The 23,695-nt window shown below is 49.5% G+C and overlaps 1 protein-coding gene across 1 annotated transcript in view; it reads right to left on the bottom strand.

Annotated features, from left to right (window-relative positions):
- The window catches only part of XKR7 (XK related 7), a 33,919-nt gene extending 10,224 nt beyond the window's left edge, over window positions 1-23,695 (bottom strand). The window contains exon 1 of the mRNA XM_002806748.7: window positions 23,087-23,695. Coding sequence (XP_002806794.5) covers window positions 23,087-23,670 — 584 coding nt within the window. The 5' untranslated portion in view covers window positions 23,671-23,695. The remainder of the gene's footprint in view (window positions 1-23,086) is intronic.

Consider the following 23,695-nt stretch of genomic DNA (forward strand, 5'->3'; position numbering starts at 1 on the left):
CTCTGAGAACCCAGGGATCTCTGCCTCTGCCTCCCAGGCTCAAGCAATTCTCCTGCCTCAGCTTCCCAAGTAGCTGGGACTACAGGTGTGCACCACCATGCCCAGCTAATTTTTGTATTTTTAGTAGAGATGTGGTTTCACCACACTGGCCAGGCTGGTCTCGAACTCCGGACCTCATGATCTGCCTGCCTCAGCCTCCCAAAGTTCTGGGATTACAGGCGTGAGTCACCATGCCAGGCCAAGCACACCCTTTGCTGCAAACCAGAGAGCTCCTCCAAAAGTGGCCTTCCCAGGAAACTGGGGGTGGGATGTGTGTAGGGGGAAACCTTTACACAGATTCTGTGAACCCCACTACCTGGATCTGAAACTGGGGAGCCAGGGATTTGGGGTCTCGTCCCAGGGTGAAGTGCTGGTACTTCCAGGATGTTGTTTGGGAACCAGGGGACTCACTCTATTCACAGCCCAAGGAAGGAAATCACAGTGCTCCCTGGATGTGGGGCCGGCCGATACCGTTTCCTCAAATGAGTATACTGGTCTTACCAGCTCTGAGCCTTATTTTCCTCCTTGTTGTGAGCATTAAATGAGTGATGGGGCAGGCTGCGGTGGCTCACACCTGTAATCGCAGCAGTTTGAGAGGCCTAGGTGGGTGGATCTCCTGAATCTAGGAGTTCGAGACCAGCATGGGCAACATAGTGAATCCCTGTCTACACACACACACACACACAATGAATTTTAAAATATTCCCTTTGGGCCTCAGTTTCTCCCTCTGCCAATGAAAGCAATGGATTTGATGACTGAAGATTTTTTCAGAGTGAATATTCTGGGACTACCTCTGCAAAGTGTGGCCAGAAACATCCTGTTTAGGACCCTCTTCCCCATCCCTGGGTCATCCTGGCTTGTCTATGGTGTAAACACACCATCAACATAAAAAATGACAGGATTGGCAGCCAGGGTGGGAAGGGGGCTGCTCCCTCAGGAGCTGACTCAGGAAATGCAAAGCCCCCTCTCTCCAACTGTTCTATGCCATGCTGGAATTCCTTCAGCCATTTCTAGACTGGTGCATCTATACCCATGGCTCACACACTTCCCAGGACAGGGGCCTCAGCTTCTGAGCAGCTCCCGGCTGGCTTGTGTTTCTTCTGATGAGCAGAAATTTGTCTCCCTGTATCTTCCATTTTCTGGACTCCCGCTTACGCCACACATAAGGATCCCTGCAGCCAGAATGATTCATTCATGTAGCAGGTGGATTTTGACCACCTGCTCTGTGCCAAGCTGTGTGCCCGTATATATCTCCCAATCCCATGGAAGAGAGACAAGATAGGAGGTGAAATAATGCTACAACCTGCCTTGGAGGGAAGAAACATTTGATCTCAGTTTTAAAGCATGGATTGGCATTTGAAGGCACACAAGAGATGGAAAGGCATTCCAGGTGGAAGAATCAGCTGAAGCAAAGGCTCAGAGGCCTGAAAAAATTTGGCCTTTTAAGGGAATAGCCAGAGGTTTGCTGGGCCTGGATGGGGGCCGGGGGTGGGGGTGGTTTAATGGGCAGGGGTATAAGAAGTTTAGAATTGTGAAGGGCATCAAATTTCGGACTGAAAAGTTCCGATTTTATTCTATATCTGAATGCCATCCCAGAATCAGGGGTGATGTGCTTGGCTCAGTGGCTTAGAAAGCTTGCTGTGGAGGCTGGCTTGGAGGAAAGCCAGGATTACAGGGCTGAGCTAAGGCAGGGGAGAGAGGAGGGGCAGAGAGAGATCTGGAGGTGGCCAGAGGTGGGGGCTGCGGGAGAAACCAAGATGACCCCTAGAACTTCTGAGGGCCTAAAACACAGGCTGTCTTTCCTAACCGCCATCCCCCCTGCCGTCACATTCCCTTCCCCTTCCTGGGGCTCTGGCTTTGACTAGGAAGGAGAGACCAGCTGGTCCAATGTGAAGGGGCCTGGGGAGTTGGGGGAGGGTGGCACCCTGGAAGTTTCTCTCAGGCTGGAAGACCATCTGTTTCCGGGCCCGGGTCAGCATGAGGGAGGCCCTGGCCCCCAGCCAGCATCCATCACCACCTGACGGGTGGCCTACCCACCTCCCTGCCTACTCCTGCCCCTCCTCTGCCAGCTCCCAGCTAACAGTAGACAAAGGGCTCACAGAGCCCAGGGCCACTGTGAACAGGAGCAGGGATGGGGGAAGAGAAGAGAGGAGGCCTCTGAGTCCCAGGAATGTGGGGTCAGCGGGGAGTGTGCAAAGAGCACGCTGTCATCTGAGGATAAAAGGTCTGGGTCCTGCCTCACTCTGCCCCTTTTGGCAACAGGACCAAAACTGTGGCTGTTCTTTCCAGCCAGAGTGAAGAGCTCACTGCCAAGGGCCTGTGAAATTTTCATGGGCCTAGGAAAATGTTTGAAGCCTGAAAAAAAAATTGGCTCCAAAACACAGGGAAAAACTACAGAATCAAACTTAATAAATGTTTAATTAAATGTCTGCAAAACAGAACATGATGTCAGCCAGTCAACTACAATTTGGCTTTTATCTGGTCATGGATAATTTACATGGGATGTGATGTAGCTGCACTTTAATACGCTTCATAGATGAGGGGCACACAAAGGTCTAAAAACAGTCCTGCCCAGGACATGCAACCTCATTTCCCTGGCCCTCAGTTTCCCCTTCTCTCATATGGGGCTGGCACTTGCCATTCTGCCTGTGTCAGAGCTACTGAGGGAAGGATGAGGGAGGAAAGGTAGCAATGGCTGGCGTGTGCCTTTGATTCCCAGCCCTGTCCCAGATGTGCTGTGTGACCTTGGGCAGTCTCTCCGCTGCTCTGAGCCTTATTTTCCTCCTTGTTGTGAGCATTAAATGAGTGATGGGGCAGGCTTCGGTGGCTCACCCCTGTAATCGCAGCAGTTTGAGAGGCCTAGGTGGGTGGATCTCCTGAATCTAGGAGTTCGAGACCAGCATGGGCAACATAGTGAATCCCTGTCTACACACACACACACACACACACACGCAATGAATTTTGAAATAGTTTATAAACTCTAAAGGGTGTTCATAGAGTGGGTAGCATACACTGGGCAGAGTCCTCTGGCTCCTCCTCACCACCAAGCAACCTCTCTTGAAACCTCCTCCAGGAGGTCCACCCTACTTTACATCCCACTCTATCTGAAATGAAGTTGAAAGAAGCTGATCTTCACCCAAGAGAAGAACACCCCATCTCGGGGAATGGAATCCAGATTTGGAGATTGGGGGTGGTGTACATCAGATCTCCAAAACGTATCCCCAGGGCAGGTGTGGTGGCTCATGCCTGGAATCCCAAACATTTTGGGAGGCCAAGATGGGAGGATCACTTGAGCCCAAGGGTTCAAGACCAGCCTCGGCATCATAGAGAAAACCTCATCTCTACAAAGAAATTAAAAATTGGCCAAGTATGGTGGTGTGTGCCTGTAGTCCCAGCTACTCAGGAGGCTGAGGCAGGAGGATCACTTGATTCCAGGAGTTCGAGGCTGCAGTCAGCCATAACTGCATCACTGCACTCCCGTCTGGATGACAGAGTGAGACCCTATCTCTAAAAAACAACAATGAAATCCCCAGTCTGTCCATGTCTCCTCTGCTACCACCTGTGCAGGCCACAGTCATCTTGCCTGGGTGACCACGTCAGCCTTCTGTGTGGGCTGCCCGCATCCACTCCTGCCTCCCTACAGTCCATTCTCCACATGGCAACCAGCAGGGTATTTTTAAAACCTGTCAGATCATGTCATTCCCCTTCGAAAAGCCTTCCAAGGGCCTCCCATCACACTTGGAATAAAACCCACGCTTCTCCCCTTGGCGTGCAGGCCCTAAACCATCTGGCCCTGCCTGTTTCTCTCACCTCATCTCAAACCACTGTCCCACTTGTTCCTGACACTCCAGATGCGCTGGGGGTTCCTAAAACCCAACCAGACTTGTCCCTGGCTCGGGATGTCTGCTCTTCCTCTCCCTGGAACACCCCTTTCCCAGATCCTCAGCTTACACCTTCTCAGAGAGGCCTCCCCAGCCACCCTTGCCAACTCATGCTATCTACCACACCCCCCTTTCTTATCTGCTCCTTAACCTACACTATGAAATCACCGTTTGTTTATTTATTTTCCATTCTCCCACTGTGAATCCATGAGGACAGGGACCTTGTCTGTCTTGGTCACCCCGTGTCCCCAGCATCAGTGCCTGTAGAATAGGCACTGATGCATTATAGAGGCGGCATTGACTATTTGCTGAATGAATAAATGTGAGTATATGTGTGTATCTTCCTCCTGACCTTACAGGGCGCTGGGGTTTCTCAGCTTGATTTTGCAAAGAGCTAGGACACTGCACAGGCTCCTTCTGCCCTCGTTGGCTCATTCTTCTCCTTCTTCCAGCAGAGAGCCCTCCCTGATGCCCCTCTAGCCCAGTTAGGCCTTGCTTTCTCTAACAGCTCTCAGGCTTGAACTGCGTGAGGCCTGGAGTGGGTCAGACACCACAGTCAGTGCTGTTAACCTAACAGGCAACTTCTGCTGTCCCCATTTTATAGATGAGGAAACAGAGGCCCTCAGTCTGTTTGGGATCTAATTTACTGACCCCCAGTCTTGTGCTCAGAGAAGCAGCTTGTTCAGGAAGAAACTGGCAGAGCAGATGAGTGTAAATTGCTGGGGTGGGAGTGGGAGCAAGAAAGCCACACCTGTCGAGGAGAGTAGAAGTACAGTATGAAACCCGTCCTGTCAGGGACCCAAAAACCTGTCTCTTCTGAACCCCACTGCCTCCATGAACAGGTAGCAGGGTTGAGAAATGAATAGGGGCTCATTCTCTTCTCCCCAGGCCCATCCAACCCTCCCCACAGGAACTTTCCACTGTCCCCTAGTCCCCCAGAGTTTGGGGGCTGCTCTCTAATGGGCAGGAAGGGAAAAGGACAAAGGGATCCCATGTTCTTGAGAAGCCAGCAAGCTTCCAGCAGCATCTGTGTCACCCCATCTCTCTCCAGTTCTTTGCTCCTGAGTCACCCCAAGTCTCTGATTCTAGGTTAGAGTTTCTGGCCTGCGCCTCAGTACATTCAGACAGTCAAACCTGGGTCCAAGCCTGGACCCATCACTTTGACCTCAGATCCTGAGTCATTGTCTCTGTCTGTCTGTGGCTCAGATCAGGCTATCGTTGTCTGTCCCTTGAGTGCAGGGCCAGCCTATTTATCATTCCTGTGTTTCTGTCGGGAATCTGTCAATCAGTCAGTCTCACTCTGGGATCCTGGCTGAGTCTCTGGCTCAATTCCAGAATCCTGGAATCCTGTCCCTTGGACTGTGGGTCACATAGTCTCTCAGATACTATGTCCTATTGGTCTGACCCTGTGATCCTGGGTCAGCCTGTCTATTTGAACTTAGAGGCCAGGAGCTCCAGTCTCTGTCCCTTGGATACCAGACAGCCTGTGTGTCCTGTGAATATGAGGTCTGTTTTTCTCTCTGGGTCTTAGGTGCTGGACCTGCTTGGAGGTCTGTCTGTGTCTTGGATGCTGGATCTTCTTGGAAGTCTGTCTGTGTCTTGGATGCTGGGTCAGCTTGGTGGTCTGTCTGTCTGTCTGTGTCTTAGATGCTTGGTGGTCTGTCTTGATACTGGGTCCGTTTGGCGGTCTGTCTGTCTGTGTCTTGGATGCTGGATCTGTTTGGTGGTCTGTCTGTCTCTCTTGGATGCTGGATCTATTGGGGGTATGTCTGTCTGTGTCTTGGATGCTGGATCTGTTTGGCGGTCTGTCTGTCTGTGTCTTGGATGCTGGATCTGTATGGTGGTCTGTCTGTCTGTCTTGGATGCTGGATCTGTTTGGTGGTCTGTCTGTCTGTCTTGGATGCTGGATCTCTTTGGTGGTCCATCTGTCTGTGATCTGCTTGGTGGTCTGTCTGTAGTCTGGTGGTCTGTCTGTGTCTTGTCTGTCTGTGGTCTGTTTGGTGGTCTGTCTGTCTGTGTCTTTCAGTCCCTTGGCTGCTTGGTCCATCTACTGATTTGTTGCTCAGCCTGTGACTTGGCGTGACTTCCAGTTTTCCGGCCACCCTCCGCTTCCTGCTCCTCCTCTCCCTGACTCTGGGTCTCTCTCTGTCTGTCTGTGTCTCTCACATCCTCAGCTCCTCCATCTGTCGGTCTCTGCATTTCCGAGTGTGTGTTCTCGCCCCTCCCCACTCCCCCTCACAGCTCTGGGCCAAACACACAGCAGCTTCCAGCGGCTCCCCCGCTGCCTCTCCCTCCAGGAACCACCCTCACGCTGGCTAGCTCCCTGGTCTCAATGTGATGCGGTCCAGGGTCTGCAGACCCCTTCAGAGTGAACAGGGCAGGATTGGGAGGCAGATGTGAAAGGCAGGGCTGATGGACAGGGGCAGGACATCCCCCCAGCTGAGCCCATAGCTAGTGTGTAGGTCTGCAGGGGGACAGTGTGCAGGGGTTACTATTCAGGATAACAGCTCACATTTACTGAGTCCCAACTGGATGACAGGCTGTGCTGAGACTTTTATACATATGAATGTGTCCACCCCTCTTAATAAATCTTTGAAGTGGGTACTGCCATTATCCTTACTTCACAGACGAGAAATAGACCTAGAAAGGGACCAGAACTTGTCCAAAGTCACACAGCAAGTTAGTGTCAGATCTCAGACTTGGCCCCGGCTCTTCATGGCCTCCTGAGCCAGAGTGGGATGAGGAAGGACAAGTCTCATTCCAAGGCATTCCCCTGCCGCCTCGGCTGCCTACTGTGACAGCTTCCCTCGAATGGAGGGTGTGCAGTACGGCTGCCTGGGAGGAACTTGGTAAGACCCCAGTAAGACATGATGGACCCCAGGCTTCACTTAAGATTATGTGGGTTTACAGGAAACTGGGAGGGGGCAAAATAGTAAGTGGAGATTTTCCCAGGTGATTCCGGGAAAGCCCAGCTCCTCAGATGGCCTCAATCTTTCTCTATAAAATAGGCCTAAGTAACTGATTCTTATCTATACCAAGGACTGTTCATCAAGCCCCTCCCCACCCATTCAATTCTGATAACATTAGAGCTCCACAGCTATGTCCTGAATCCAAGTCCTTCTCTCTACCACAGTGTCACCACCCTGGGCCAAGTCACCCCATTCCAGCAGCCTCCCTGGGGTGCTTGCTCCCATCCTTGCCCTCTTCAAGTCTGGTCTTCACACAACAGGGGCATCTTGTAAACTCCCAGGTTAGCTCAGGCCACTCCCTACTACTTGTTTTTTTTGAAATGGAGTCTCACTCTGTCACCCAGGCTGGAGTGCAGTGGCATGATCTTGGCTCACTGCAACTTCCACCTCCCAGCTTCAGGCAATCACCATGCCTGGCTAAATTTTGTATTTTTAGTAGAAACGGGGTTTTACCATGTTGGCAAGGTTGGTCTCAAACTCCTAACCTCAGGTGATCCGCCTGCCTCAGCCTCCCAAAGTGCAGGAGCTACCACACCTGGCCCCCACTACTTTTAAAATAAACTCCTCACCATGACCTTTGAAACCCAGGAGGACACAGTCTTTGTCCCTCTCAAGGACCCTCTCCTGCCACCCTCCTCCTCTCCCTCAGCTCCTGTTCCTGAACACACGAAGCTCACTCCAACCCCAGAGCCTCTGCCTGGAAAGGTTCTCACTAATGCCTGTCAAACTCTCATTCTCCCATCTCAGCTCAGTGTCACTTCCTCAGAGAGCTTTCCCAGCTGCCGCCCTCACCACTGCCTGCAACCCCACAAAGCACTTCTGCAGCCCCTCTGGTCACTTTCTGTCATGTTACCCTGATTTTTAGGTAACACATATCACAACCTGTTTACTTATCACATCTCATTTACCTGTTTGCATATTTATTGCCTGTCTTTCCCCCAGCACTGCAGGCTTCATGAGCATGAGGAACACATCCGTCATGTCCTTTGTTACATGCCCAGTGCCTGGCACATCGTTAATGCACAGTCATTTGTTAAGCGAGTGAATAAATGAAGAGAGTGAGTATACTTTTTTTTTAGTGGAGTTTCACTATTGCCCAGGCTGGAGTGCAATGGCATGATCTCGTTTCACTGCAACCTCCACCTCCTGGGTTCAAGCAATTCTCCTGCCTCAGCCTCCCAAGTAGCTGGAATTATAGGCATGTGCCACCACACCCAGCTAATTTTGTATTTTTAGTAGAGATTGGGTTTCACCATGTTGGTCAGGCTGGTATCGAACTCCTGACCTCAGGTGATCCACCCACCTCGGCCTCCCAAAGTGCTGGTATTACAGGGAGTACTGTGCCCTACCCAGAGTAAATATACTTTATAAACTCTGCTTTGTAAACTCCTTAAGTAAAATGGCCAAGAACATAGGGAAGGAACCGAGGTGAGAGAGTCAGGGAGGCCTAGGCTCAGATCCTAGCTCCATCTCTTACTGACTGTGTAGCCCCAGGCAAGTTGCCTCTCCTCTCTGGACCCATCAGCCCAATACCTGTTTACAGGGTAGCTGTGAAATCAGAAAGTAGTAATGTGTCTAAAACGCCCAGCTCAGTGCTGGGCACTGCATCAATGGAAGGTTTCAAGGAGCTTTTTGAATAAGAGGCCCCATCAGTAAGAAGGAAGTCTGGTTTCTAGCACAGCTGAGACACACTCCTAGATTGGCTTTCTCCCTGGTGCCCGTTGAATCTGTCCCCAGGGGACAGTGGGTCAGAAAAGCACCTTTGGGACAGGTTCTTTGGGGCAGGGCAAGTATTCTTTGGGGTCTCTGCCTGCTCCCCAGAAAATAACTACCACTTCATCAAATGCCCTTTATATGTACTTTGCTAAAATCCTCACTGCAGCCCTGTGAGGTTCGTGGATATAATCCCCATTTTCCAGATGAGGAAACTTAGTGCCAGAAAAGGAAAGGTTCATTTGACATTTTTTCACCAAGCAATTTTTTTTTAAGTCTTTCTCTGTTGCCTGGGCTGGAGTGTAGTGGCTCGCTCAATCTGGCTCACTGCAACCTCCGCCTCCCGATTCAAGTGATTCTCCTGCCTCAGCCTCCCCAGTAGCTGGCATCACAGGCATGTGCCCCTACGCACAGCTAATTTTTGTATTTTTAGTAGGCTGGTCTTGAATTCCTAACCTCAGGTGATCTGCCCACCTCAGCCTCCCAAAGTGCTGGGATTACAGGTGTGAGCCACTGTGCCCAGCCCATCAAGCACTTTTGAGTACCTGCTATGTACCCAAATCTGTGCTGTAATGGCTGGTGGACACAATGGTGTGCAAGCCAAGACCTAGCCCAACAGTTGAATTCAGTCTAAAGAGGACCTGAAGATTAACTAAATCATTATGTAATAACAAGCATGTTCCATGGGCTCCCGACATGCTTCCAGCCGGGGTCCATGCTTCAGCACTGAGAATGGCAGTGCTATGGGGGAATGGCTGGGTCCAGCTTGGGAACGGTGTGGCAGTCAGAGAAGGCTTTCTAGAGGAAGTGACTACTGAGCCATGATCTGAAGCAGACATAGGAGTTAACCAGGTAAAGGAAGGAGGGAAGGGAATCTCCAGCCGAGGAAACAACATAGGCAAAGTCTTGAGATGGGAGGGAGCGGTAAGTGGTCAGAATGACTGCTGTCAGAGAGGGAGGGAAAGAAAGCATGAGATGAAGTGGAGACGTGAACCATGGTGAAGTATTTGGTTTTTATCTTCTATTTTTTTTTTTTTTTTTGAGAAAAGTCTTGCTCTGTCACCTAGGCTGGAGTGCAGTGGCATGATCTCGGCTCATTGCAACCTCCACCTCCCAGGTTCAAGCGATCCTCCTGCCTCAGCCCCCCCTAGGAGCTGGGATTACAGTCATGCAGCACCATGCCTAGTTAATTTTTGTATTTTTACTAGAGACAGAGTTTCGCCATGTTGGCCAGGCTGGTCTCGAACTCCTGACCTCAAGTGATCCATCCGCCTCGGCCTCCCAAAGTGCTGGGATTCCTGAAATGAGCCACGGTGCCTGGCTGGTCTTTATCTTTTTGTTGTTGTTATTTTGAGACAGGGTCTTGCTGTGTTACCCAGGTTGAAGTGCAGTGGTGCCATCTCAGCTCACTGCAACCTCTGCTCCCCTAACCCCTGGGTTCAAGTGATGCCTCAGGGGCATCCCAAGCAGCTGGGACTACAGGCGTGGGCAACCACATCCAGCTGATTTTTGTATTTTTTTTGTAGAGACAGGGTTTTAACATGTTGATCTGGCTGGTCTCAAACACCTGACCTCAAGTGATATACCTGCCTCAGTCTTCCAAAGTGCTGAGATTACAGGGATGAGCCACCATGCCCGGCCCTTTTTTTTTTTTTTTTTGACAGGATCTTGCTCTATAGCCCAGGCTGGAGTGCAGCGATGCGAGCACAGCTCACTGCAGCCTCTACCTTATGGGCTGAAGCAATCCTCCAGCTTCAGCCCCCTGAGTAGCTGGGACCCTAGGCATATGCCACCATGCTGGGAACATTTTTTAAATTTTTAGTAGAGATGGGGTCTCTCTATGTTGCCCAGGCTGGTCTGGAACTCCCAAGCTCAGGCAATACTCCCCCTCTGCCTCCCAAAGTGCTGAGATTACAGGTGTGAACCACCACACCCAGCCTGGTCTTTATCTTAGAGTCATGGAGAGCCACAGGAAGGTTTTAAACAGGAAGTGACAGGATTAGATACCACTCTGCACGTTAAAGGAAGCAGGAAGCATCCTGGCTGTGGGGAACAGATTACAGGAGGACGAGGGTGAAAGACAGGAGACCAGTTGCCAGGTAAGAGGTAAGGATGACCCAGACAAAAGAGAATAGATTCCAGAGCCATTAGCAAAATGACTTGCCCAAGGTCACACAGCCAGAAAGCATCGGGGTTGCATCCCAAACCAGGGCTGGCTGATTCCCTCATTTCACCATGGGGCATGGATCCATCTGAGCCAGGCCCTGGGAACCCAAATCTGCTCTATGGGTTCTCCAGGTAACATTGGGTTCCCAGCTATACAGCCTTCTCACCTGCGATGAAGCCCCAGAAGCTTTTGTGGCGGGGGGAAGGGGGGAGGACATGGCCCTGAGGCCCCCCTCCCCATATACCTACCCCTTAATGTTGAGTGCTTCTGCAAGAATACAAAATAGGACCTTCCTGGGGTTGTCAGCCAAATGAGTCATAAATGTCAGTAAAGAATGTGATTTTACACGTTTGCCTCCCATTTCATGTGGTGCTGGGTGCTGGAACTGGGCTGTCTCCCTCCTCCTTAGCAGCACCCTACAGAGTCACAGCACCTCTTTTTTTTTTTTTTTGTCTGGGCTGAAGCCAAACATTTCCCAGCCACTAATTTTAGGCCCTAACTGAGAAGCTGAGACCCTCTCCCATCCCACTCACCCTCATCAGCTCCCAGCCAGCATTCCTCTTTTTGCCCAGCAGAAGAATGGACAGCCCCTCTCTAGCAGAGCTTTGGGACTAGGCTCTGGCCTCTCACATCCCTCACTGTATGAGTGCAGCCAGCACTCCTTCCCTCTCTGGATCTCAGTTTTCCCATCTGTGAAATGGGTTGGTGAGGCCAGGCACGGCTCACACTTATAATCCCAGCACTTTGGGAGCCTGATGCGGGCAGATCACGAGGTCAAGAGATTGAGACCATCCTGGCCAACATGATGAAACCCTGTCTCCACTAAAAATACAAAAATTACCTGGGCATGGTGGCACTCAACTGTAGTCTCAGTTACTTGGGAGGCTGAGGCAGGAGAATCGCTTGAACCTGGGAGGTAGAGGTAGCAGTGAGCTGAGATTGTGCCACTGCACTAAAAAAAGAAATAGGTTGGTGAAATGGGTGCAGAGCAGAGACTAAGACTCAGGACCCCACACTCTAGGCCAAGACCCTTTGTTCCCCTTTCACTCTTTGCTTGATATCCTCATGTACAGTTGACATGTCATAAGCCAATGGCAAAGGGTGTTAGACTCCAGTCTCCTGATGGCATCTGAAGCTATCACAGGACCAAGGCAGGGAGAAAGCATCCCTTCTATCTGCCCCAAGTCTGGGTGTGAGATTCTACATGGTAGCCAGGGTCTCAGATGCCAATGTTCAAAGGGGTTCAGCTGCTATTTTTATGAGGGACTGGGGAACCTATGTGGCCTGTCTACAGAGGCAGTCACCTGTTAGTTCCAGCCAATTGATGCCCTGCGAGAATATGAGCCCAGCATGGCTGGAGTTTCCATTTTTCAAGAATAGGTGAATATTAGGATATTTATTCAACAAGAAAAACAAGGGAAAAATCTCAATTTGGAAATGTTCACAACAAATTAAAGAAATACCATAGGAATTTTTAAGAAATTAGGCAGGTGTGGTGGCTCATGCCTGTGATCCCAGCACTTTGGGAGGCTGAGGTGGGAGGATCCCTTGAGCCCAAGAGTTCGAGGCTTCAGTGAGCCATGATTGTGCCACTTCACTCTTGCCTGGGTGGCAGAGTGAAACCCTGTCTCTCTCTAAAAAAAAAAAAAAAAAAGAAAATAAATTATAATTCCTTGTTGTAGGTGTGATAGCAGTATTACATATTTTAACAAAAAAATTTTCTTTTTCTTTGAGACAGAATCTCGCTCTGTTGCCCAGACTGGAGTGCAGTGGTGTGATCTTGTCTCACTGCAACCTCCGCCTGCCAGGTTCAAGCGATTCTCCCGCCTCAACCTCCTGAGTAGCTGAGACTACAGGCATGCGCCACCACACCAGGCTAATTTTTGTATTTTTAGTAGAAATGGGGTTTCACCATGTTGGCCAGGCTGATATTGAACTCCTGACCTCAAGTGATCTGCCCACCTCAGCCTTCCAAAGTGCTGGGATTATAGGCATGAGCCACCACGCCTGACCATTTAGCGATGTTTTTGAAGTCTACCTTTTTAGAGCTGTTTGAGATTTGCTTGAAAATTACACAGAAGGGAAGGAAATGGGGTGGGGCCTGCAACTATGCTCTTCAACACCTACATGTTCAACACGTGCCATGTATGGTTATTTAGATTTAGATTAATTAAAAGTAAATGGAGTTTAAAATTTAGTTCCGCGGTCACACTGGCCACATGCCAAGTGCTCTATGGCCTTGTGTGGCCAGTGGCTACTATATTGGATAGTGCAGAAACAGGACATTTTCATGACTACGGAAAGTTCTATCGGACGGTGCTGCCCTAGATAAAACAGGGTTGGCCACGAGTCAATAACTGTTGAAGAGCGATGACGGGGGATCATTATCCTATTCCCTCAACTTTTGTGTGTGTTTAAATTTTTCTCTAATAAAAGGTGGATCACGAGGTCAACAGATCGAGACCATCCTGGTCAACATGGTGAAACCCCGTCTCTACTAAAAATTACAAAAAGTTAGCTGGGCACGGTGGCGCGTGCCTGTAATCCCAGCTACTCAGGAGGCTGAGGCAGGAGAATTGCCTGAACCCAGGGGGCGGAGGTTGCGGTGAGCCGAGATTGCGCCATTGCACTCCAGCCTGGGTAACAAGAGCGAAACTCCGTCTAAAAAAAAATAATAATAATAAATAAATAAATAAATAAATAAAAAGTAGGAGAAGAACTGGCACACACTTGCAATCCCAGCGCTTTTGGGAGGCCAAGGTGGGAGGATCTCTTGAGACAGGGAGTTTGAGACTCACCTGGGTAATATAGTGAGACCCTGTCTCTACAAAAATTTTTTTAAAAATTAGCTGGGCATGGTGGTGTGCACCTGTAATCCTAGAAACTTGAGAGGCTAAGGCAGGAGAATCACTTGAACCTAGGAGGCAGAGGCTACAATGAGCTGAAATCATGCCACTGCACTTCAGCCTGGGCAACAGAGCATGACTATCTCCAAAAGAAAAAAAAGTAGGAGAAAAAAATCCTTTGCGGACCAAACCAACACTCTTGAGGCTGGACTTGCCCATAGGCCACTGATTTGCAACCTGTGGCCTGGTGGCTAAACATTGGGGAAGCGAGCATCATAAAGTCCCAAAGTTAGAGCAACAGATGCTTAGAACGAAGGGGCTTTAGAGACCATCTAGCTTATCCTCCAAACTGAAGCAGGAGTCCCTGCCACGGCTTCCCTGCCAAAGTTAGCCACTTCCATCTGGATACTTCTGGTGATGTGGAGTTCACACCCTCGGGAATAGCCTGATTGACAATGTATTCTTGCTTCTATTCCAAAGACTGTGCCTCCCTTTACTTTGAGTTCGCATCTGTTCTCACACTATCTCTGGAGCCACAGAACAACTCTCCTTCCTCGATAGGGGGTCAGTGGGTGAGAGTTAGGAGCCCTTATGCCCGTGTCCTCCTAACCCCATCTTGTTACCAAACAAGTAGGGTGGGCTGGTACTTGGGCCAATAATAATAGTCATCCTAGTAGATGTTTTCTGGACATATGCTATGTGACAAGCCCTGTGCATTTACATTATCTTAAGACATCCTTATAAGAACCTTAAGATGTGGATATGATCACTATCCCCATTTCACAGCCAAATGGGAGCTGTGGCTGGTGGAGCAATTTCCCCAGGGTTACCCAACTAGGATGTCATGGAGCCATGATCTGCACTGAGGCCCCAAGCTCTCAGCTACTCTGCTTTTTGTCCAAGTCCCAGGAAAACTCAACCAGAATTCTGAAGTTACTTTACAGATGGAGTAACCTAACCCTAGGTAGTGGAGTGACTTGTCCAAGATTCTGATCTCAAAGGTTCAATCCAGTTCACACCAACATTTATGGAGTACCTACTGCATACAAGGAAATTGACTTCCTTCATCTTCTCAGTCAACCTCATTCTGGGAACCCAATCCAGGGTTGTTCTTACTACCTCCTCTTTCCTTATTTTTTGAGATGGAGTCTTGCTCTGTCACCCAGGCTGGAGTGCAATGGCGCGATCTCAGCTCACTGCAACCTCCACCTCCCAGGTTCAAACAATTCTCCTGCCTCAGCCTTCTGAGTAGCTGGGATTACAGGTGCCCACCACCATGCCCTACTAATTTTTGTAGTTTTAGTAGAGACGGGGTTTCACCATGTTGGCCAGGTTGGATCTCGAACTCCTGACCTCATGATCCACCTGCCTCTGCCTCCCAAAGTGCTGAGGTTTCTTCAGCTGGCTGTTGACAGTTTTAAAAGCTGCGGACATAGGCCTAACAGACCTCAGTGCTATGTTCACAACTGCAGAAAGCTCCCACACTCAGCACCTTGCACTTCATCCACAGACCCAAAGCCCACTTCAGCTGGCTTCATGTTGCAAGAACACACCATGGTCCTCACCAGAGCTGGCTGGTTGCAAGACCACCAACAGTAACAGAGGGGCTACTCTGGACTAGTCACCATGGGAGAGAGAAAGAAAGAGGGACAAGGCCTCGACTCCCCAGCGGTTTGTGATCCAGTGAGAAAGCCAGCCAGGTAGGCAGATGATCACAACAAAATGTGGTCGGTGCTATGGGGTAAAAAGGAATGAGTAATTGCACCTGGGGAGGAAGTCTGAGAGGAAGAACCCAGAATGTTAACAGTGGGGACTTTATATTAAAAAACGCATTTTAAAATATTTTTCTGGCTGGGCACGGTGGCTCACACCTACAATCCCAGCACTTTGGGAGCCTAAGGCAGGCAGATCACCTGAGATCAGGAGTTTGAGACCAGCCTGGCCAATATGGCAAAATCCTGTTTCTACTAAAAATACAAAATACAAAAATTAGCTGGGCATGGGGGTGGGCGCCTGTAGCTACTCAGGAGGCTGGGGCATGAGAATCGCTTGAACCAGGGAGGCAGAGGTTGTAGTGAGCCGAGATGGAACCACTGCACTCCAGCCTGGACGACAGAGTGAGACTGTGTCTCAAGCAAGTGAAAATAAAAATAAAATTACTTTTCTGATATTGTTTCTTCTGCTTCTCTAAACAATACACGATTGATTGTAAGAATGCACTTAACCAGCAGAAGGCAGTATAGCTTGGTGGCTCCACATGTGGGTTTGGGAGCCTGACCTCACGGCTTCAAATCCTAGTTTTGCTCCTTATGAATTGGAAGGCCACTCTTCTCTGTGCCTCAGTTTCCACATCTGTAAAATGGGGCCAATAATGCTAGCAAACACGAACTGAGTACCACTATGTGCTGAGTACTTTGCAGAGCACATATATATTAATTGAATCAGCCTTCACAGTGGAGATCTGGGTAGGGATTGTTACCATCCCCATTTCACAGATGAGAAAACTAAGGTCCAGAAAGGTTAAGTGCCTTGCTCAAAGCCACACAGCCAGGGCTTTGGCTCTACAGCTCTTCTTCTTCATCCTCGCACTCCCTACCTGGCAGGATTGTCAAGAGAAATGATCAAATCTAAGTCCCAATAAACGGTAAGTATAATAATTTTCAAGAACACCAGAGTTTTTAAAAACAGGTGAATGTATACATGCTTTTTTTTTTTAGCTAATTAAAAGCCAGAGGTAAAATCTTCAAGTAATGCAAGAAATATCTATTTAGTAAGTGAAAATCTCCTGACCCCACCTCTCCCACCCCAAGAGACAATGAGCATTATCTTTTTATGCCTTTTCTATGTTGCCTGAGGTTTCAACAAGAATGTATAGCTTTTTGATCAACAGACAAAACAGCCAAACATTTTCCACTTCAGAACAAAAACAATGACTTTTGCCTGGCTGAAGGAGTGGGAAGTGGGGTCTGAGGGGCAGAGGGTAGCAAGTGTGGGATTTGTTCAGAGAAAGCTTCTTAGAAGAGGTGGCATTTGAGCTCAGCCTGCAAGGATGTGCAGAACTTCACTGGGAGGAGAATGGAAACTGGTGTTGGGTGTTGCTGGAGGAAGGACTGCAGGCAGTGGAGAGCAAGGGGGCGGGGAGCAGGTTGTCAAGTGGGTAGAGCAGGGAGGAAAGACAGAAGGTCAGGGGTCAAAGGGCCTCAAAGCCAGGCTAAAGCACAGGGACTTGCTCTAGGGACAGAGGGGAGCCATCGCTCTGCATGCAGGTGGAGGCGGGATTTGGGGTTGGGGGTGACAACCAGAGGCTGACTGGATTTCCCAGGGGAGGAATTTGGATGCCCTAACAAAGGCAGGGTGGTGAACAGAGAGGCCAGAGAAGATCCCAGCCATCCTCCCTCCTCTCCCCAGGGACCTGCGCCCCAGCTGCTGGGTTCAAAGCCATTTCCTGGCAGCCCTCCGCCCTCCCACTCCCCAGAGCTTCTCCTGTGTGGTCTTTATAGATCAAACAGGGGACGTGGGGCCCAACCGCCGCCGCTGTGTCTGTTAGGAGTAGCTCTAATGGCCCATGGCAGCTGGATGGGCAAGAGAAGGAGGCAGGGTGGGGGTGAAGGGTCTCCTGGAGAGGGGTCTCCCAGGAGGTGGGTGGTGTGTCCCAAACTGGAACAGCCCTACAAAGGCAGACCAGGGAGGAAACTCATCGATGGTCCCTGAGTTCAGGCAACTGTAAACAAGCTTGAGCTGTAGAACTGATTATTCAAAACAACATCTTAGACATGTAACCAACACATTATAAAAAAGACATTCAGAGATACTTGGGTTAAAATGATGGAGACGGGGCTGCAAAACACAGCTTGAAAACTATGGAATCCAACCCCTGACCTGTTTTACAGACAGCAACAGCTAATCATAATTGTTGAGCACTTCCTATGTTCCAGGCACTGTGCTGAACATTCAACATTATTTAATTTTCTACGACCCCAAGCCCCATGAGATAGGTACTATTATTAGAGTGTCCATTTTGCAGATGAGAAAATCAAGGCACAGACAAGTCATGCCACTTGTCCCAAATCACAGTAAGTGGCAGATGCAGGATATGGCTGATTCCAGAGAGTGGGTTCCGAACCACTAACTCTGGCCCCAATGGAGAGACTGAGGATCAAAGAAGGAAAGAGGTCCTATTAGCTCAGCCTGAAGCAGGCCTCACCCCTGTTGCTACTAGCTTGATCCGGTTTTCATTGTCTCCCTCCTGCATCTTTGCAGCAGCCTCCTCACGGATCTCCAGGCTTGCTCTGCCTCCCTCCAGCCTGTTCTCCACCCAGCAGTCAGAGTGGACATTGCCAAACGTAAGTCAAGATCCTGTTCCTTCTCTGGCCAAATTCTCCTGGGCTCCCCACGTCATGAAGAGTAAAAGCCCTAGTCCTCACCATGGCCTCTGAGGCTCTGCATGACCTCGCCCCTGCCAGTCTGTCCACCAGCATCTCCGAACACACTCCCCTCACTCTGTTTCTGCCACACAGGCCTTCTCCTTGCCCATCCTCTTCCCTTTGCTTGCAAAACCCTTCCCAAGATCTCTACACAGCTCATCCTCACTTCATGCAGCCCTCAGCCCATATTCCACATCCTTGGAGAGGCCCACCCCGACCACCCTATCTAAAAGAGCCACACCTCCTCCCTGGCACTCCAATAGCTCCCTGCCCTGCTTCATTTTTTTTCCCCATAGCACTTATCACTGTCTGACCCAGGTGTGATATATCACATATAACATATATCGTAGTTTATTTATTTATTGGTTCCTCCTTTAGGCTATTGAACTCCAAGAGGGCAAGGACTTTGTTTTGTTCACTACTCAGTTCCCAGCACTTAGAGCAGTGCCTAGTATACAGCAGGTGCTTCATACATGTCTGCTGAATGAATGACTGCAGATTAAATGAATGGCTGACATGTCAATATGGCTTCAAGGGACTTCCGGACCCCCTTGCTGTCCTGCCACGTGCTCAGTGAACAAATCTTTGTTCCAGAGGGAGCAAAGCCCAGGCCGATGGTACTAATCATTGCCAGCTGTTTCTGAGCATTTAATGATGGAACAAGCCCTTTGCTGAGCCCTTACGCATTATCTCATTAAACCTTGAAACAACCCAAGAGGCAGGTGGTTACAATTATGGCTCCTAGTTTACAATGGGTGAGAGATTATTTGGCTTGTCAAGGTCACCTATAAGAAGTAGTAGAGTCTGGATTTAAACTGAGAACATTTGAATCTAAAGTCCGTGCTCTCAAGCATTATGCCAAGAATATAGTTTCCCAGAGGGGAGATCCAGAGGCTGAAGTTCACTTCCAGTAGGTCACTAACTCATTCCAGAACTTCTCTGTTGTGCAGGGCTTTTTAGGTGACACAGAGTGCAGTGTCAGGGCCTAGGCATAAAGAGGGCATTAGAGGGAGGGCCCCCAAATCCCAATTGCCTAATTTTTCCCCATTTTGGGGTTCCCAGATGCTGAGAGCCTGGCAGGAATCCCATGTCAGATCGTCTCCCACTAATTGGCTTAGCAAACCATGCTTATCTGGGTGAAGCTGGGGCCCAATGAGTTCAAGATTAGGAAAAGCAGGATCCATGGCTTACTGCTCTGCTGCCTACAGAGTCAGAGGGGACAGCGTTAGGACTTTAAATGACTTAAGAACCCTGGGCAGTTTAACAGCTCAGAGAGTTGAAAGGGCGGGGAGGGATGAAGACACAGGTTGGTGTCCAGGCCACAGCCAACTTGGTGCCCCACCAAAGGATCTGTTTGCTGTTCTCTCAGAGGTTCAATCTATGTGTACACAAAGACATTGTTCTGGTATATCCTAGAGTAGCCATCGTGTGGTGTAAAAGACAGAGCTGGGTTTGGGACTGATCACTTTTCCTCACTTCCTCAGTGGGTGATTTTTGGACAAAGTTACTTGACTTCTCTGAGTCTCGCTTGTCTGATAAATGGGTATATCAATAATCACCAGGCAGAAGGTTTCAGATAACATGAGATCACATGCCTGAAACACTTACATGGGGCCTGCGGGGACATGGTAGGTGTGCAGTGTCTGTGAATGCTTTCTCCTCCTCACTCTCTTCAGAGCTTCATGTTATGTTTAAAATAGTAATACAATCTTTGGTGTGAAAAGGCCTTATCAATTTGAAGAACTAAACCAGAGGTTACAAAAAAGACAGGCTAATAAATGTGTTTCCTTTGGTTGACACTATTTTAAAAAAATCTTAATTAGCAGTTGAATTTTGGAGTGTTCACTGAAAAATCCCGATTTACCATTTCTCTTGGGAAATCAAGACTAGGTCCACGATTTCTCATGGCATGTTCAGCTGGAGCTTCCCTTTGCCTCAGACACTACTTGCCCTCAAATGTCCTCTTGTCTGACACCCCTCATACCTATGGTCTGTTACCCTCATATCTATGGTCTGTTACCTGCCTGGATCCTCAAAGCATTTGAATTTTTAATTCAGCATTTTACAAGCCTAAGAAGTTAAAAAATATCTTCATGATTATTTTTTATTCAGAATTGACGGAATGGGATCAGGAGGTGAATGATTGCCTAGCTCCTAGGTGTGATTCTGGAAGGCTCAATCACACATCTCCCTCCTCATTACCCCAGGCCCCACCACTCAGAACATCTGTGGGAACATCTCACATGGTAAGCAAACATGCTGGGCCAACATTGCTTAATTTCTAGGAATGCCAGCCCCTGCAGCTTCTCTATACCTTCTCTGTATTTTCCTCCCATTTATTCAGGCCCTCGGCCATTTTAGAATCCAAAGTTTTGGGGGCAAGGGTCCTGAGGCTTTTGCTTTGACAATAGATCCAGAGTCAGAATTTCAGGAATGGGAAGCTCTTAAGGTCATCACATCAAATCTCATTTCACACACAGAGAAACTGAGACCCAAAGATGGAAAGAGCCTTGTCCAAGGTCACCCAGCAAACTGTAGTTACAAACCAGGATAAAGATGTCAGCCTCCTGACCAGACCACCTTCCAATTCAGCCCTTTCCCCAGAATACGCACTGTTCCCATCCTCACCCACATAGTTCAACTCTCTGCCCCTCTTATCACATTCTTATCTCAGTGCAACAGAAGCCCTGACTTTCTGTCATCCTGGAATCTTGGAATCTCAAATTCATAGTTCTTTAAGCTTGAGGGACACTTTACTGGCAGAATTGCAAGGTGGATAAATTGAACTCAGTCTTCAAAGGCAGAGAGCCTAGAGTCTCAGCTTTTTGAGATACTAGCTGTGTGACCTTGTACAAGGATGCCCCCTCTCTGAGCTTCCATTCCCTCATCTGTCAAGTAGAAATTATAATGCTAACCACATGACAGGATGATTAGAAGGGGTACAGGAGATAAAGCAGGTAAAAAGGCAACCAGTAGGCTTGGCACAAAGTGAGTGTTTAATAAAATCATTGTTATAGAACTGTAAATTAGGGCTTTCATGTCTAAGTGAAATAGCACAGATACGATCAAAGGAAAGGATGGACAAATTAGAGCACATAGACTCTTTCTAAATTGTTACAGGCTTGATACTGCTAGATCCAGTTTTTTTAAAGGGAAGCAAAGATTCTGGGTTTTTTAAAATACTATACAAGCTACACAAAACACTTCCATAAGCCACATTCAACCCAAGAGCTATTAGATTGTTATCCCTACAAACCCATCTGATCCCAGCTCCCTTATTTTGCAAATGGGGGATAATAGAAATAGCTAGCCCTTTTATCCATATCCAAGAAACCTCAGAGCTGAGGGGATCCTTAGCAATTCTAACTACTCCCCTGAAGCCCCACACCCATGGATGTTTTTGCCCTATTTGGGGGAAACTCAGTTTACACTTAACAAAGAGGAGAAATCTCAGTTTCTTGTAAGTGAATTCTGAATGGGGGAATAGCCAGTGGTCGAGGGGCATCTGGCCCACTTTAGGCTGAAGGAAAAGGGGGGACGAAGCTTGGCTACCAAGAATAGGAAGTTACCATTTCAGAATCTAAAAATATCTTTCACCATCTGTCCACTCAGGCACAGAATGATAAATGCAGATTAGTTCCTGGATGTAGACATGAATATTTTTATGTGTCACGCTAATAATAATAACACCACCTTGTGTGGATAGAGCTCCGCCCCCCATGTCCCCCAGGGTAAGCTAAGTGGAATATACACACCATCTTGGCAGGAATAGATAGGGAAACAAAGGCAGAGAGGTTTGACAACACAACAAGAGTGACACAGCAAGTGAGCAGCTGGGACAAACCCTGGGAGTCCTGTTTTCAACCCTCAGCCCCAAACTGAATCTTCTGAGTTAGGCAGAATGTGTTAACAAGTAGCAGAAAAAATATAACCACAGCAATAATCACCCTTTATATCTCTAGAGTGACTTTTTCCATGCTTTCCCCACACTCTTAAAATGTTACAGTCTGCAGGGCCCCCATACAGACCTCTCACCTGACCATCCCAACAGGTAAGAATAATGCAATGAAAAGACAATGAGATAAGAGCAATAGGGATTCTCCCTCATTTCACAGGCAAGGAAACTGAGGCTTGGGAGGAGGAGGGTGGCTCGCCTAAGATCATATTGTAAGCAAGTTCATTCTTTCAGAGCACAGAAGGGCCTAAGCTACTAAATAGCAATTCAGATTCAAGAGGAGGCCTAGGCTTAGAATTCCCCCTCTTTCCAGTTAACTATGCACAGCAGACACCCTCAGTCCTGGCAGAGGAAGAAGATGGAAAGTGGGCAGCTTGAACAAAGCCTCAGTTTTGCCTTACCATTTTGGAATTAAAGGGCAGCCAGTGGCCATCTAATCTCACATTCAATATTCCAAATACCGTTGGCCCTGTTGGAAGGGGAGGACTCTTAGTGGGGTTAGAGGGGGCCAAAGGAAGTACAGGGAGCCTGAGGGCTCCCCAGTTGGGTCTAGCATGTCTTTTTCCAAAAAGTCCAAGAAGTTTAGGTGGGATATTCAGTTAGCTGTCTCAAATTCTGTGACTCTCTTTGGAGGTTGTGAATGAGCTGCCATTCTGAACAGAGGATCTTTGAGATCAGGAAAGGACTTCTGAGATCTTTCTTGAGCCCAGGCTTGGCACTCAGACAGAGTGTGGTGGGTTAGGTCAGGAAGGGGCCCTGTGGTTCTGTTTCAAGCTTCACACTTATCCTCATGAGCCCCAGGTCCTCCCCACTCACACACACCCCTGAGGATATCTTTTCCTCCTTTCTTGCCCCATCCTCTCCCCTCTCAAAGGCCAGGTCAAAGCGGATGGCACTGGGGATGGGCAGGGCTTGGGGGCAGAGGTCAGGAGAAGCCCACTGACAGGAAATTAGAGCTGCAATGGGGTGGGGCGTGGCGGAGGTCAGGACAGGAGGGTAGCCCGGAAAGGTCAGATCAGGGCTGGGATGGCAGGTAGCTCCTCATCACCCCCACCCCTCAGGCTCAGCTCCTTCCACCTGCGCTTCTCCTACCTCCAGACCTGGCCGAGCTGCAGAAGGTGGACGAGGGTCTGCAGCAGCCAGACGCAGAGGCGGCAGCAGCGGCGGCGGTAGTCGCTGGCGGAGGAGGGCTCAGGCTGGGGACTCGGCTCGGGGCTGCCTTCTTTGGTCCGGAAGGAGCTGGCGCTGTCCTTGGTGCTGATAGCGGGTCCGCCGGCGACGCTGTCCTTGGTGCTGACGGCGGGTCCCGGGGCCCCAGCGGGCTCCGAGTAGTCGTAGACAAACCAGCGGAAGCTCAGCAGCTGCACGACCAGCGAGGGCAGGAGCACGAACAGCAAGGTGAGGCTGAAGTAGGTGCGTTGACCCTGCAGGTAGTAGGAGGCCGCCAGCCACAGGTCCGTGGCGCCGTCGGAGAAGAACACGAGCAGCGCGCACAGCACCCAGCAGCAGTCCCGCAGCTCGTAGCGGGGCCCCGGGCCGCCCGCCCCGACACCCCCCGGGGTCCCGGCCGACGCCGCCGCCTCCCCGCGCCCACCAGTACTGCCCCGGGCTCCGCCGGCCGCCCCCTCCGGGCCCGGGCCGGCCGAGGCCGCCGCTCCATCCGACTTCGCGGCCATGTTGGCGGAGCGGGAGGCGGGGAGC

The sequence above is a fragment of the Callithrix jacchus genome, chromosome 5 (assembly GCF_049354715.1).
Source record: "Callithrix jacchus isolate 240 chromosome 5, calJac240_pri, whole genome shotgun sequence".
In the NCBI taxonomy this organism is placed as follows: domain Eukaryota; kingdom Metazoa; phylum Chordata; class Mammalia; order Primates; family Cebidae; genus Callithrix; species Callithrix jacchus.